At 34.9% G+C, this 14,133-nt stretch overlaps 1 protein-coding gene across 1 annotated transcript; it reads right to left on the reverse strand.

The window, feature by feature from the left end:
- Nucleotides 1–4,752: 4,752 nt before the first annotated feature.
- Nucleotides 4,753–12,161, reverse strand: LOC21409931. Its single transcript, XM_024161487.1, has 18 exons — nucleotides 11,891–12,161; nucleotides 11,774–11,805; nucleotides 11,585–11,683; nucleotides 11,239–11,315; nucleotides 11,031–11,076; nucleotides 10,844–10,904; nucleotides 10,685–10,738; nucleotides 10,468–10,548; nucleotides 10,272–10,311; nucleotides 9,919–10,031; nucleotides 9,428–9,538; nucleotides 9,228–9,344; nucleotides 8,928–9,013; nucleotides 7,624–7,766; nucleotides 7,380–7,446; nucleotides 7,167–7,273; nucleotides 6,135–6,565; nucleotides 4,753–5,660 (listed from the first exon to the last, which is right to left on the reverse strand). Exons 1-18 carry the CDS (start codon nucleotides 12,086–12,088, stop codon nucleotides 5,025–5,027), a joined length of 2,499 nt encoding a protein of 832 aa, XP_024017255.1. The 5' UTR covers nucleotides 12,089–12,161; the 3' UTR covers nucleotides 4,753–5,024.
- Between the last annotated feature and the right edge of the window lie 1,972 nt (nucleotides 12,162–14,133).

Consider the following 14,133-nt stretch of genomic DNA (forward strand, 5'->3'; position numbering starts at 1 on the left):
AAAATATATATATATATATATATATTTATAGGATCTACGAACATCTTTATTAGGTCTATTTCTTTCCTTTTCATTTTGAAAGTTAATTGTCAGTTACACTTTTAACAAATCCTGGCCATCGATTGATATCCAATAGATGTTGACTTTCTATTTTTGTAAATAATTACTAATTATCAACAAAGGAAAAGCGCCGCGTGCCCGCGTAATTAAAGTACTTGGAATATACTCATATTCTATTAGTTTGGTTGGTGATTACATCATTGAATTAGACATTCCATTTCTCTTTCTTTCTTTCTTTTTTGTTGAAATCCGATAGACATTCTACGTAGTTTGTATATTATACAATTCGCAAAGGGATTAAGGACTCCTAAATTTAAATTTTTGTGTATTATCCCCCGCGACTCTAGTTGAGCTTGGCTCCCGCACCGACTCCGCTCAAAGTTGCATTATCTTGTTTTATTTGGAAATGTTGAAATATTTTATAAGTATAAGACTCTCATATACTCCACAAGATGCATTTATAATTCGATACTCTACAAATTTTTTTAAAAATTCTTGTCTTGTTAATGTATTATACGGTATTAATTGTACGGTATTAATTGTGTGGTGATATAAGTGAAAACTGAGCACATAATAAATAAAATTAGATTTAAGAATTTTAAAATAATGAAAAAGACGGAAGATGAATGAGAACAACTAATATTTATTGCCTTTAAAAGGTAATTGGATTGCTTTAATATATACACCAAATGATGAAAATGCCCATGAAAAAAACACACGAGCAAAATAAAACTGAGAACAAAATGGTAAAAACAAATGGTAGGAGACACAAACGGTATTTTTAATAATGGTAAAAACAAATAGGACCGGCATTGTTCAAGGAACAATAAACCCGGTGTTTAGTAGTATGTATAATATATATATATATATAGACAAAAAGATTGAAGATTGGATTCACGCAAACGATTTGTACTTAACTTTGTGTGCAATTGTCAGGTGATAATATATCAAACTGGCCAACACTATTTTATTTACTTGTAGTTACAAATTTTAGCCTAACAGTAACTCTACTTTTGTGGTTGAAACCCCAATATAGCCACAGCAAACTCTTTTTAAAGATAATTTTAATAAAAGTTCTATTTATGAAATATATTTTTTAAAATTTTAATTTGGAAAACCATTTTGAAGCTACCCGTCGTGATAACTTTTTACACTACCCGACCAAGTGACTCGCTCGTTATAAAAATAAAAAATCCTTTTGTTATTTTTATATTGTAGTGTAATTCTTTTTGCAAATTTCTCAATCTAAATCCATACCTCTAATGTTAAAAGTTATAATTCGAATCTTCTACCAGTTAAAAAAATTTAAAAAATTAAGTCCACGGTTGGAATTTTTATACTCTTACATATATATAATCTATAACCATATATAAAAAGGCTTCACTATTTTCAACCAAAAATACATAATTTTGGTTGAAAATCACCTCTTATAAACGGTGTTTTCACAATTTATTTTTTTATTGCTTTTGATTTTTTTCTCTTTTTTCTTTATTTTTATATTGAGAAGCTCGTTACTGTTCGCGTACTTCTTGATTGAAAACGTGTGAACAATAACAGTGTCGCTACAGTTTTTTTTTTTTTTTTTTGCTCTCCAAGAATTTTTTCTTTTTTAATTTTAATTGTTTTGGACTATTATATGCTTTTATAATAACACAATAATTAAAATTTAATACACGATTACTCTCCACGTACATAGCACGTGTTCTTCGACTAGTATATCAAGAAATCTAGAGAAATGTAATCACAAACTTTCTGTCTTTATATTATATAGATAAATATATATATATATATCTAGGATTATACAAAACAAAAATATTTCTTTTTTTTTTTTTTTAATCGGACTGTCTTGAGCAAATGAGTAAATTGATTTCCGGCAGCCTATCACTTGATTGAACTTGGCATATGCGTATAAATTTTGGACCATATAATAAATACTGGGCACAAGACAATCTGACATATAAATTACCTTAATTGTGAAGAAATGGTAATGGCTTATATATATAACCATTCAACTGCGTGTCAGGTTCGGTTTTTTTTTTTTTTTTTTAATACTCTTTAACTGCCTTTCATTATAATTTATTGGCTTGAGATCTGCCAGTTCCTTAACAAGAAAACATAAACAAGTAGGTCCCACAACCTATGAACCTACCAGACATAAGGATGATGATCACACAATGATTGTAACGAGTAACGACCCTCAACTTCGAAAACGCACCAATAGTTCAAAAAGTCGGACCATAAATACTTTAGTGTGTATTACAGGAAACAAGTTCATGTCGTTTTCTGCTTTTCAATTTGTGGAGCTCCCAATCACAAATACGAGCTTACAAATGGTCTTGTCTTGAGCTGTGGCCAATCTATTCTTAGATTTGCGTTTAACATTAATAGATAAAATGCTTCATATGGAATTTCCCTTTGTGCTTTAAAATGTAGTCATTGAAAAATTATTCCTTTTTTTTTTTTTTTTTTTTTTTTTTAAACTAATGAATTAAAGGGATGTGAACATCTAATGAATCAAAGGGGTCAATAGAGGGTGAACATATGGTGGGTTGGGTTCGTTTTTTGAGATTTGTCAACCCACTCAATTAAGGTTAGTGGGTTAAATTTAACGCGCTTAATAAACTCAAAATTTAAAATCAACTCACCCAATTAAATTTAGATGGGTTGATCGGGTTGAACATAATAAATAAATAAAACTAATCATTTAAATAAATTAAAAAGTATATAAAAAGAAAGCTAACTTTTATCACAATGTTAACCTTATAAAGTTCTAAAACTATCTCATAAGTTATAAACCAATACAAAAATAAAATATATGCAAAACAAGTTTAAATATATAAGTTGTAAACTAACAAATAAACAATAGTAAAAATTCATACAACATAAAACATAATAGGTTTTCAAGTAAATAATGTAAAATTTAAGACAAATACTACATATTATGAGGTAGAAAAATATTTATATATACATAAATAGATTTGGTGGATTTGGGTTAAGTTGGATTAAGAAAAACTCAACTTAAATCCACCCAATTAATAGTTAAATTGGGTGTGTTGGGTTGGGTTGATCTTTTAATCGGGTTAATCCGGTTCAGATTATGATAAGTTGAGTTAGGTAGATTAATAGGGGTCGTTAAATTATCGTGTTATTTGATCACCCCTAATCAATAGTATCCTCATGCCCTATGAGAAATTTATTGAGACCACAGGGTCCATATTCGGAGCAAAAAGGTATAATTGAAGCCTCATTACGGACAAAGAGAATCGATTCCTAATTGATAGGAGAGAGCTATTAAGTCATCCTTGGCGACATGCAGCCACCACCGTTGGTTTGAACAATTCTTTGATTAACTTATATATGAAAAATACCATTTGCGTAAAGACTTTAAAGAATTCTTTTGTGGTGATTTTATTTTTAGGTTAATGTAGGACGCACGTCTAGAAATTAGAAGTTTGTCTTTGATTAGGATTCTTCTCTTAGTTTGATAATTTAATGTACAACTTCCAATCTTATGTTATTTATATACATATTATTTTAAATGAGTTTTAAGTTGGTTTTGGATTATTCTATTTTATAGGCTGTAATAGACCAAAAGGCAAAGAAAGAGGCAGATTCTTACTGTTTTGATAAGATTATCAGATTTTTCCGCCTTCATGAAAGTCGGCTTTCATGATTATTTTGATTAAAAGCTGAAAGCAACTGATTTGAATTATTGGAGGGCGCTCATATTCTTCATGATTATTAACTGTAGATCGTCATTCAAAGCTCTGTTCATTTAGACTCCGTTCATTTTACCGATTTGAATTTTAAATTCGAGTTTTGTTATAGTAAAAAACTCTCAGAAACAGTCACATCTAACATTTTTACTACAGTAAAAAACTCTCACATAAAATCACATCTCAACTCGAATTAAAAACGTGAATTAACGAACGAAACAGACCCTTAACTAATTAGAGTTTTATTATAGTAAAAAATTCTAAAAAACAGTCACATCTAACTTTTCTGTTACAGTAAAAAATTCATATAAAATCACATCTAAACTCAAATTAAAAATTCAAATCTAATTGAACGGGCCTTAATGTTGCATGCTGAGTCCTAAACTACTATGTGCTCGAAGGTCATTGCCCTACCAAAAATTATATAACAAGCAATCCTCCCATCGGACTGTTTACCTCAACCTTACAATTAGATTGGAGAATGTTTCGTTAAAAAGATGATGAAAAAAAAAAAAAAAAAAGGATGAAGGAAACGGTATTTATAAAATGTACTTAACGATGCAATCCTCCCAGTTTCGAGTTATCCAACTCCCAGTTCCGAGATCATCAGAATCTAAAAACTATTGGAGATATTAGTTCAGTATCTCTTTAACTTCTTGTAGTTCTGTTGGCTAAATACCCCGCGAAGGGAATTATTCGCCCACATGTTGGTTTTTCATATATTCTCTAGTTCAACTTCATATATCCGTTTAGTAGAGAGATTCGTTCCCTGATTTGAATCATTATTCATGATTCGCTACAGTATTTTCTCTCATAAAAAATTCACGTAAATAAAAAATAATTCAAATCACATGATTTGAATCCTCCAACCAACGTTCTTTGATTCTGGTCCTAGATTTATCAGTTGTTGTGTACCTGATGAATAAAGAAACCCACCGCAAAATCTCCCCATAAAAGCCGTTAACTAAAGATCGAATAACAAACAAGGCTTTAGAAAAGCACATGCATTATAAAATATAATTGGCAGAAAACTTGGGACGACTGCCACAGACAAAGCAAAATCTGGCAATGATATAACATTGCAAGTACTTCATGAACAGTCAAACACCTTAAAACGAAGAAACTAATCTACTAAACAAGACGAGGAAAGGGAAAACTGGAAAGAAAAGAAAAAAAAGACATGTAGATGAAAGCCCTTCAGATAAACGTAGTTAACAAGTTCCGAACTAACACATTGAAGCAATCTCCTCACAGCAGATCAGCAACGTTTGATGGCAGCTCCTCGATCACAACATTGTAAAACTTCTGGATATCAGAAATCATCCTGTCATCATCGGTCGTTATGAAGTTGATGGCTACACCTTTCCTACCAAACCGACCACTACGTCCGATACGGTGGAGATAGTTCTCCGGCTGTGTCGGAAGATCATAGTTTATCACAAGGGAGACTTGTTGGACGTCAATACCACGGGCCAAAAGATCGGTGGTGATCAAGACGCGAGAAGATCCAGATCGAAATTCGCGCATAATGATGTCCCTGGTGTTCTGGTCCATGTCTCCATGGGTGGCAGAGACCGTATGGTCTCGGCTCCGCATCTTGTCAGTCAGCCAATCAACCTTGCGTCGGGTGTTCACAAAGATGACACTCTGCGTGATAGCTAAGGTCTCGTAAAGGTCACAGAGAGTGTCGAATTTCCACTCTTCCTTGTCGACATTGACATAGAATTGCTTGATACCCTCAAGAGTGAGTTCATCACGCTTCACAAGAATCCTCACAGGTTTGTTCATGAATTTCCTGGTGATCTCAAGAGCCTCAGGTGGCATAGTGGCAGAAAAGACTCCAACCTGGATCTTTCCTGGTAGAAGCTGGAAAATATCGTAGATCTGACAACAACAAAAACAAAGAAGAATTACATGTGTATTCAATTTAGACCGTTTTCTATTTGACTGCTAGTAATTTTTTCTAACGAAAAGGCAAAAGGAATAGACTATCTTTATCACAAGCTGTTGGCAAACTAATATAAGCACCTGCGTGGTAGCTACTGCATCACAATGACATGAATGGCAAAAGACCATGCATCAAGAAACAATCATAAAGACCAGTCAGGATATTCTTCCTTCATGATTGAATCCCCAAATATTTCACTCATACAATTAAGAGTTAAACACACCTAGAGCTCTAAAACCCCCCATATAGATAACTAGACTGTAAACTACTTATAGTGACAGGCAAAAATGGATTTTTAATAACCGCATTAACATAAAGTATTCATAATGTGCATATTAGTTAATAGTTATATATAACTTAATGAAAATCAGTGATGTATACAAAATACAAATTTTGGGTTAAAGATGAACCTGATCCTTGAAACCTCGTGAAAGCATTTCATCAGCCTCATCCAACACAAACATCTTGATGTAATCAGGACGAAGAGACTGTCTTCTCAGCATGTCGAAAACACGCCCAGGAGTGCCAACAACAACATGAACCCCACTTGACAGAATGCGTTGGTCCTCACGAACACTTGTTCCACCAACACAAGCATGCACCTTCACACCAAGATAGTCTCCAAGCGCACGCATAACCTTCTCAATCTGTTGAGCGAGTTCTCGAGTCGGTGCAAGCACCAAGGCCTGGCACTCAACCAAGCCATATTCAAGCTGTTGCAGGACACCAGAACAAAAAGTTGCTGTCTTCCCTGTACCAGACTGGGCTTGTTGAATCACATCAAGACCCTTGCAGAAAGGAACAATTCCCCTTTGTTGAATCGCTGAAGGCTTTTCAAAACCTACACAACGGATTATCAAAAATTCAGTATTTGATGTCTAATCTGTGAAAACTAAAAGTAATGGCTAGAATTCAACGCTATATCTATAAATCACACAAAAAAAAAAAAATACATATAAACATCAATCCCCCTACCAGCTCCAAAACAAGAAGGGTGCAAAAAAATTCCGCCTTCAAAAGCATATTTTTAGTAAATATCCCTAGTTTTGCACAAAGCACAATTAAAAAGTATCTTTTCTCGGTAAATCATCAATCAATGATTGACCAACATCAATCAGTGGTTTACCCAAAATCAATCAATAATTTTACCAAAAAAAAAAGAATAAATTGCCAACATCGATTAATGGTTTGCCAAAGTTTAATCGATTATCTATCAAAGTCACTTTTTAAAAAAAAAAAAAAAAGAATATTTCTCAGAAAAATCATAAGAGAAAATATTCTTGTAAATACAAAATTTCCCAAATCCTTGACATAAAGCAATTAGAAACCAATTCCAAAGGTAGACAATCATATAGCAAGATCGAACACCAAGTAATCACCAAAAGCATCAATTTCGAGCAAGCATCAAATAAGAAAGAGACTGAGAAACAACAACATCTTACCATAAGCATAAATGCCCCTCAGAAGATTCTCATGCAAACCCATAGCATCAAAAGTGTCGTACACTTCATCATAAGTTGTAAAGAAATCTTGCCCATCAGCTGAAAGTCTGAAACAATTGATGCCCAATCCCTCATAAGTCATAAAAAATTAACCTAAAAAAATCAGCTTAAAAATTAAGTAGAAAAAAAAGGAGAAAATTCATCAATTCTCACATATCATTCATCTTAGCATCGAACTGACGCGCATCGAATTGCGATCCTTCTGCTACTCCCGCCATGGCTAAAAAAAAAAAAAAAAATTATCATCATCAACAACAACAACAACAACAGAAAATGATGAGATTAAAACATAAAACCTAAAACTTAAAGAGAAAAAAAATTAATCACGCATAAAACCTAAAACTTAAAGAGAAAAAAAAATAATCACGCAGAAACGAACTCTTAATCAAGCGATTACCTGAATCAAAAAAGAGCTTTTGTAGAGACGCGACGAAGACGATGAAGAGAAGTTGAAGATCTGCGAAAGAGCGAATTAGGGTTTCCCAAACTCCGCGGTCGGATCTACCTCGGAGTTGAGAGAAAATATGGCTTGAGTTATTTTAGAGAGAGAAAAAGGAGGCCTCTTTTTTATTATTGTTGTATTTAAGAGATAGAAAGGTCGATTCTTTGTGAGTAAGATAAGTTCTGATGTGAAAAGGATTAATATTTATTTTTCATTTTTTTATTTATTTGGATTTAGGAAAGCTTGGAGGAGTTGGTTTTTTTTATGTGTTGACGGATTTACCCCTGGATCCGAGTCGGAGCTTGACCGACTCAGACTGGGGCTGTTTGGAGCAAACGGGGTCAGGACAAGTGTTGAGAGATTATTGGTTGAAAGATTCAGTCGAGGTAATTAAGGAGAAGCTTTGGACCGTACCGTATTATGACCCCGGTCAATACGCTCCCGAGACAGAATATGCGGGCCTGTACTGTGCTGGACAATGGACAGAAACTCTCGGGCCTCAGTCGGAGGCCTACGGGCTTCTTTTATAGCAATCTAACGACTAACACAATTATTTAAAAAAAAAAAAATCGATGACTAATACGCATCATGAAACGCTGTAAGGCCTTACAGTAACACAGGTCACGACACAATAACACATCTCATTTTCTTTCAAATAATTTTGATAAATATATCTTAAAAATACATGAGTTAAGATTTTTACTTTTTATTTTTAATTCATAACCATTTTAATCAAATAATTACACTAACAAAAAGATATTTAAGAAGTAAAAATCTAAACTCATATCCTCTAAATTTTCCATCTTTTCTTTTCCTTCATTACACCTTTTTTCCTTTTAATTTACGGAGTATAAGAAAATTTCCGTAAAGAAAAATCCTTCAGAATACTACTGGTAATTGGTTAGGTTGAAAGAGGGAGAAGGAGAGAGAGAGTACAAATATTCATGAAAGGTAGCTCAATATTGGCATAAAACAAAAGATGTATTTCATCATTGGTTTTCAAATCATTCTAACTAACAACTGTTCCAAGTTGCGCAACATTCTTTACAATTTATTTTACTCTTTTAACTCTCCGAAGCGCTGTAAATTCATGTCCAGCCACATGGTGAAGAAAAGAATGAGAACCTTAACCTTAAACCACTACGATATTCAGATCTCTACTCAGCTTTCTCCACAGAGGTGTTCCCAAACAATGAAACAGTTTCAGCAAGCTGTCCTACACACATGAAACTGCAGTAGACACCCCACCCCTATGCTACTCAAATTGGCAGCGGAACGTGCACAAGTGGCTTCCAAATTGTGAGATAACATCGACGAGACCTCCATAGCCACCAACTGCTGTGACCTGAAAAAAAAACAATGGCTCATAAACATGAGAGGTGCTACAGAAACCCGGTAACTAAAATGGTGAGTACGCAAAAAGCCAGTATCAGATAGATGCAGTATGTATTGCTTGCGAGAATGCTAATGAAAATCTCAAGGACTCAAACATCAATAAAACTAAACTTCTGAAACATTGGAACTGAATAAGGGGAGAGGGAGATTTAGCAAAATCATACCCCAGAAGGATGTAATGAGACAGAGAAAGCTGACTGAGGCGCACATTGTATTTGTGAAAGAATCGCCCCATTTATGTCGAAGCGGTAGAGCAGAGGTTCAGCTCCAACAGCTAGTATCTGAAATGGAGCAGCAACAAGTTAAAGGTCAAGAGTGAGAAATGCTATTTAACCACTGATGGCAAAAAGAAAAGACTACTCACTTGATTTTCATCAAATACTACATCCTGCACAGATGCAGGAGTTGAGATCCTAGAAATAAATTCAGAAGCAGGAAGATTCCAAACCGATAAACTCCTAGCACTGCCACAAGCCTAAGAAAAAATACAAGAAAATTAAACAAAAGACTAAGAAGAAGGTACACATGTTATAATATAGCCAAACAACTATAAGCGCAGCATTTCAATATCTTCTAACTTTTTATTTCAACAACATTGCGTATATGCTTATAACAAACAAATAGCTTATATAATTATAAGTCGTCTCTTATAGTAAGTACTACAAGAGGAACATGTTAGTTCTTAATGAAATAAGGTGAACATTTTAGTTCTTAATGAAATAAGGTGAACATGTTAGTTCTTAATGAATAAAAATAAGAATAAATAGCTATTCCAGGAGCACAATATTCTTCATAACCACCATGAATGATGGTTGTTATGACTTTTGAAAAAAATTCTGTTAGATGCATACTCACCAACCAGCTTTCGCTAGCATCAAGACCAATGCAACCAACATAAGAGGACAATCCTTTCGACTTCATTTCCTTCCTCGGCTCAATGACTTGAATGCATTTTCCACTCCTGCAATCTATATTACAGTCACCATATTGCTTCCTCGTAAGTAGATAATTTTGTGCAACTTCAAGCCAGGGAAAAAAAAAAATCTTGCATACAAACAAGTCGTATTAAAAAACTATAAGATACCCAAAGCAACAATCTATTGAAGAAAAAGAACAATGAATTGTAAAAGTGAGAGAAAAAAGATCCTCTATTTCGGGCACAACCTTCTGCCTGAAATACTTGAAAAGCAAAAGGGCTAGAACTTTACCCCATATTCGTGCTGTTCCATCTTCTGAACCAGTTATGATCTGAATATTCAAAATGACAAAAAAAAAAAAGTCAGAAAAATAATGCACTGCATCTAGTACTTAAAATGCACCCTGCTGCCTTTGAAAGCGAAATTATGGTCACATCTCAAAGATACAAAACAAGGAATTCTATTGTCAAAGAAAAAGGTGACTGACCTGATCAGTAGAGTTTCTAGCAATAATACAATGCAAGTAGTCAGAGTGTCCCTTGAAAACCATTTTGACTTGACAGCTCTCCTGAAAATTTCCAATAAAATTCAGGCAGGCCTTAGCATAGCTCAGATATGAAATCAAATCAAGAACACTGTTAATGAACGATTTGCACAGAAAAGTCATGACATGAGAAGATATTCCCCTTCTAAAGGAAGCATACCAAATCCCAACAATAAGCACAAGAATCACCAGCAGCGGAATAAACGGATCCCCCCTGGAAAAGAAGACATTGTTTCGGAATATAATCTTTTTTTGAGACCACTCTGAGAAAAAAGAAAAAGGGGATACAAAGCAATTGGAATTCAAAGGGGGCACATACCAAAACATTAACAGCAATGGCATTGTTTTCAGGGATTGGAGATAGAGCTCCCCAAGGACCTCTAGAAACACAATAACACGACATGAAAAATAAGGAGAAAGTATTGGGGCCAAGAGCATCTAGACCTTCTTTGGAATTAACTTGAAGGAAAAAATAGCGAAATAGTCGATAATATTTGTTAACTTACTTATGTTGAGGATTCACCAGGTCCAAAACTGGCTTCATGTGCTTTCCTGGGAAAAACATAAAAAGAGTAGCACACATAATACACGGTCTAAGAACCATACTTAGTGTTGATAAACAAAATCAGTACAACAAATCACTTACAATGCATAAGTCGGACAATCTACAACGTATGACTATAGAAAAACAAGTTCACAAGTTACATTGTATACCCTGAAAAGGAATAGGCACCATAGATTCCGTACAATCCTTCCACCTCCATCCTCGTATCCGCCCGTCGTCTCCGCAACTTCATCATCAACACTTAAAATCATCAGACTTTTCAGTCACTAATTGTAACAACTTAAACACAAATTATACTCACAATGTTGATTAAATCCCAACAAGAAAAACCGGATATAAACACGAAAACTCGAGTAATCCTTCAATTAAAAGCACATTTACAAGCACAGTGTTCGCTAGGTCCACAGAAATTTCAAAGTACATTTGCCTTAATTCCTACTAAATCACAAATGCAAATGCAAAAGAAGAGATGGAAACAGATAGAGATAGAGAGACCTTAGCAATAAAGCATCTTCACCATCTCCATAGAATTTGGCATCATAAACAGGTCCATCATGCGCTTGAAGGAAGCAATCAGGTTCAGCCACAAACAAGCTACGCCAACGCCAAGAGACCAAAACAATGTAAAAACACCATTAACGGCAAAACAAACAAACACAAACAGTACGGCACGGAATTACTCACTGTGGAGCTTTAGCGTTGGTGAATCCCAATGGCTGCGATCAAAATAAGCAAAAAAGCTCACGAAAAACCACCATTTTTATTCAAAAAAATAATAAAAAATTTGAGTTTGATTATTACGAGCTCGGAGATGATGGAGGAAATGGAGTAGGAAGCGAGCGATCCGTCGCTGGAGGCGACGACAATGGAGTCGGGATTGTTAGGGTTTGGGGAAGGAGGCCAAAGAGTTCTGAAGACGGTTCGGGTGTGGATCTCCCTCTCCTTGAGTATGGCTTCCCTGTAGGTGTCTTCGTCCCAGTTCGTCGCGTCACCTCCCATGCTTTGCTTACTGCAATGTAGCCGATAATGCGCTCTCTCTCTCTCTCTCTCTGAGCTCTGGTTCAATTGGTCTCTCTCTAGGAGCTCTGGTTCTCTCTCTTTCTTTCTAGGAGCTCTGGTTCGGTTGGTCACATGGTCTCTCTCTCTCTCTCGGAGCTCTGGCTCGGTTGGTCTTCGTGACGGCGAGAGGAGTGTGGACTCTCTTGATACGACAGTATTGTATATACGATACACGAGAGACTCTCTTGATACGACAGTATTGTATATACGATACATTGTCAACAGAACGAAGGAAGGCCAGAAACGACATCATATTTGTGAACGATTATGTATGATGAAACGACGTCACAATGTGATGAGAAACGACATCATTTACGTAAGCAGAAAACACTAGAAAACGACATCATCCACCGAAACGACAAAAAAGATTCTTATTTAAAATCATAACTCAAATGTACACAACCAAACACAAGCTCAATTTACAACTTTAACTCAAATTATAACTCAAATTTAACTCAAAAATTACACTCAGGTCCTTAAATGCTCAAATGACTTCCATTGCCCTCTAAGTTACAATGTGAGAAATGACCTTCGTTACTTTCAAAAAAACGCTCAAATATGCTTACAAATCGTTTTCTGTTTTCAATTTGACCTTAATTAAAAAAAATTTCAAATTGAACGGGTCAATTGTCATTAAACAAGAATATAAATTTAATTGCCAAATTTAAAAACTTGAGGGAGTATTGGTTAAAAAAAACCATTGAGTTTTGTTTCTTAATATTATTCGAGTTTAATGAGTTTTCCAAAACTAAGGCAGGAGAGTTTACTTTTCTATTCATACTAGCTGAACTCCATGTGTTATGCACATAAAAAGTAATCTGTGTATTTGTAATGACTGAGAAAATTTCAGACCTTAAATAATACAATTCATGTATTTTTAAGCCAATGATTTTCTTAGAAAATATTATGTTATATTGTGAATGGAGGATTTATGGAATTAATATATGTATTCCTAAATTCTATAGCAAATTTCATGTTAAGTTCATGTTTCGATCAAGTAAATTCGATCGATAAATTCTCGCCGTATTTTAAGGCAGAATAATTTTCAGTACAAGTATAGTTTGAGAATCTTAATTTCAAGAATCTCTAAGCACAGCCCGATGTTAGCGGCATATAAAAAAAACGCACTGACATTTTAAAAGAAGAAAAAAATCCTTAATTGCCAAACAGTTAGGTTAAAGTCACAAGATAAATACCGATAGTAGATGGATACAATATGAGCTCGGGAGTTGACACTGTCAGAAACGTCATTCTCGGGATAGAATACAGAAAATAAAAATTTAGAATTTGTTCAGTCTAAAATTAATTTTCAGACTTGAAACAGTTTGAAATATTACGCGAGTAAGAATATAAAACAATATTGAATTATTCAGAAATTGATATTGGACTGTAAGTAGTAGATTAACTTACGTGAGCTAAACTAATTACCTCTAATCAGTATAAATTTAATCTGTTTAGAGGAAATAATTGAGGATAAGATCAGGCACGTAATCTTGCCTTCATCAGATACTTTATATAGTGAAATTTTTAGGGTTCTTGCACTTTCTTTCTCTTATTCTCGCTCATTCTCTCTCTCCTCTCACGTTTTCTCTCACACAAACCATCAATGGCCAAATACTCAAGTTAAGATTCCGACCTCCATTTTTGACACCGCTGGTGTCAATAGAAAGATCTCGACGAGCTGAGTTCAACGACATGCGGCACGACCTCCAACTCCGCCGGAATCAGCCGCAATCGCCGGCGAAAGTTTCGAAATTTCCATTTCTTCCCGTCGTGATATCTCCACCATCCGACCTCCGATTGAGATGATTTCAGTCCCTATGGACTCAGTGCAGCGAGACGAAGAAAACCCATCCATTTTCACAGCTCGATTCTGGCCGGAGCACCGCCGTCCGTGGTGGTTGGAATCGCCGCCGTCGCCGCTGTCGTTTCTCTCTTTCCAGGCCGTCGTGGATGTCACCGCCCCCACCAATCAACTCAGAAGC

The sequence above is a fragment of the Morus notabilis genome, unplaced genomic scaffold, assembly GCF_000414095.1.
Source record: "Morus notabilis unplaced genomic scaffold, ASM41409v2 Scaffold329, whole genome shotgun sequence".
In the NCBI taxonomy this organism is placed as follows: Eukaryota; Viridiplantae; Streptophyta; class Magnoliopsida; order Rosales; family Moraceae; genus Morus; species Morus notabilis.

Excerpts from the sequence above, each read along its gene's own strand:
- LOC21409931 (XM_024161487.1), bottom strand. The coding sequence starts at position 12,088 with ATGGGAGGTGACGCGACGAACTGGGACGAAGACACCTACAGGGAAGCC. Across the intron at positions 10,312-10,467 it reads CTAGAAACTCTACTGATCAG|ATCATAACTGGTTCAGAAGA; the intron begins GTCAGTCACCTT and ends TTGAATATTCAG. Across the intron at positions 6,566-7,166 it reads GAGGGGCATTTATGCTTATG|GTTTTGAAAAGCCTTCAGCG; the intron begins GTAAGATGTTGT and ends TCCGTTGTGTAG.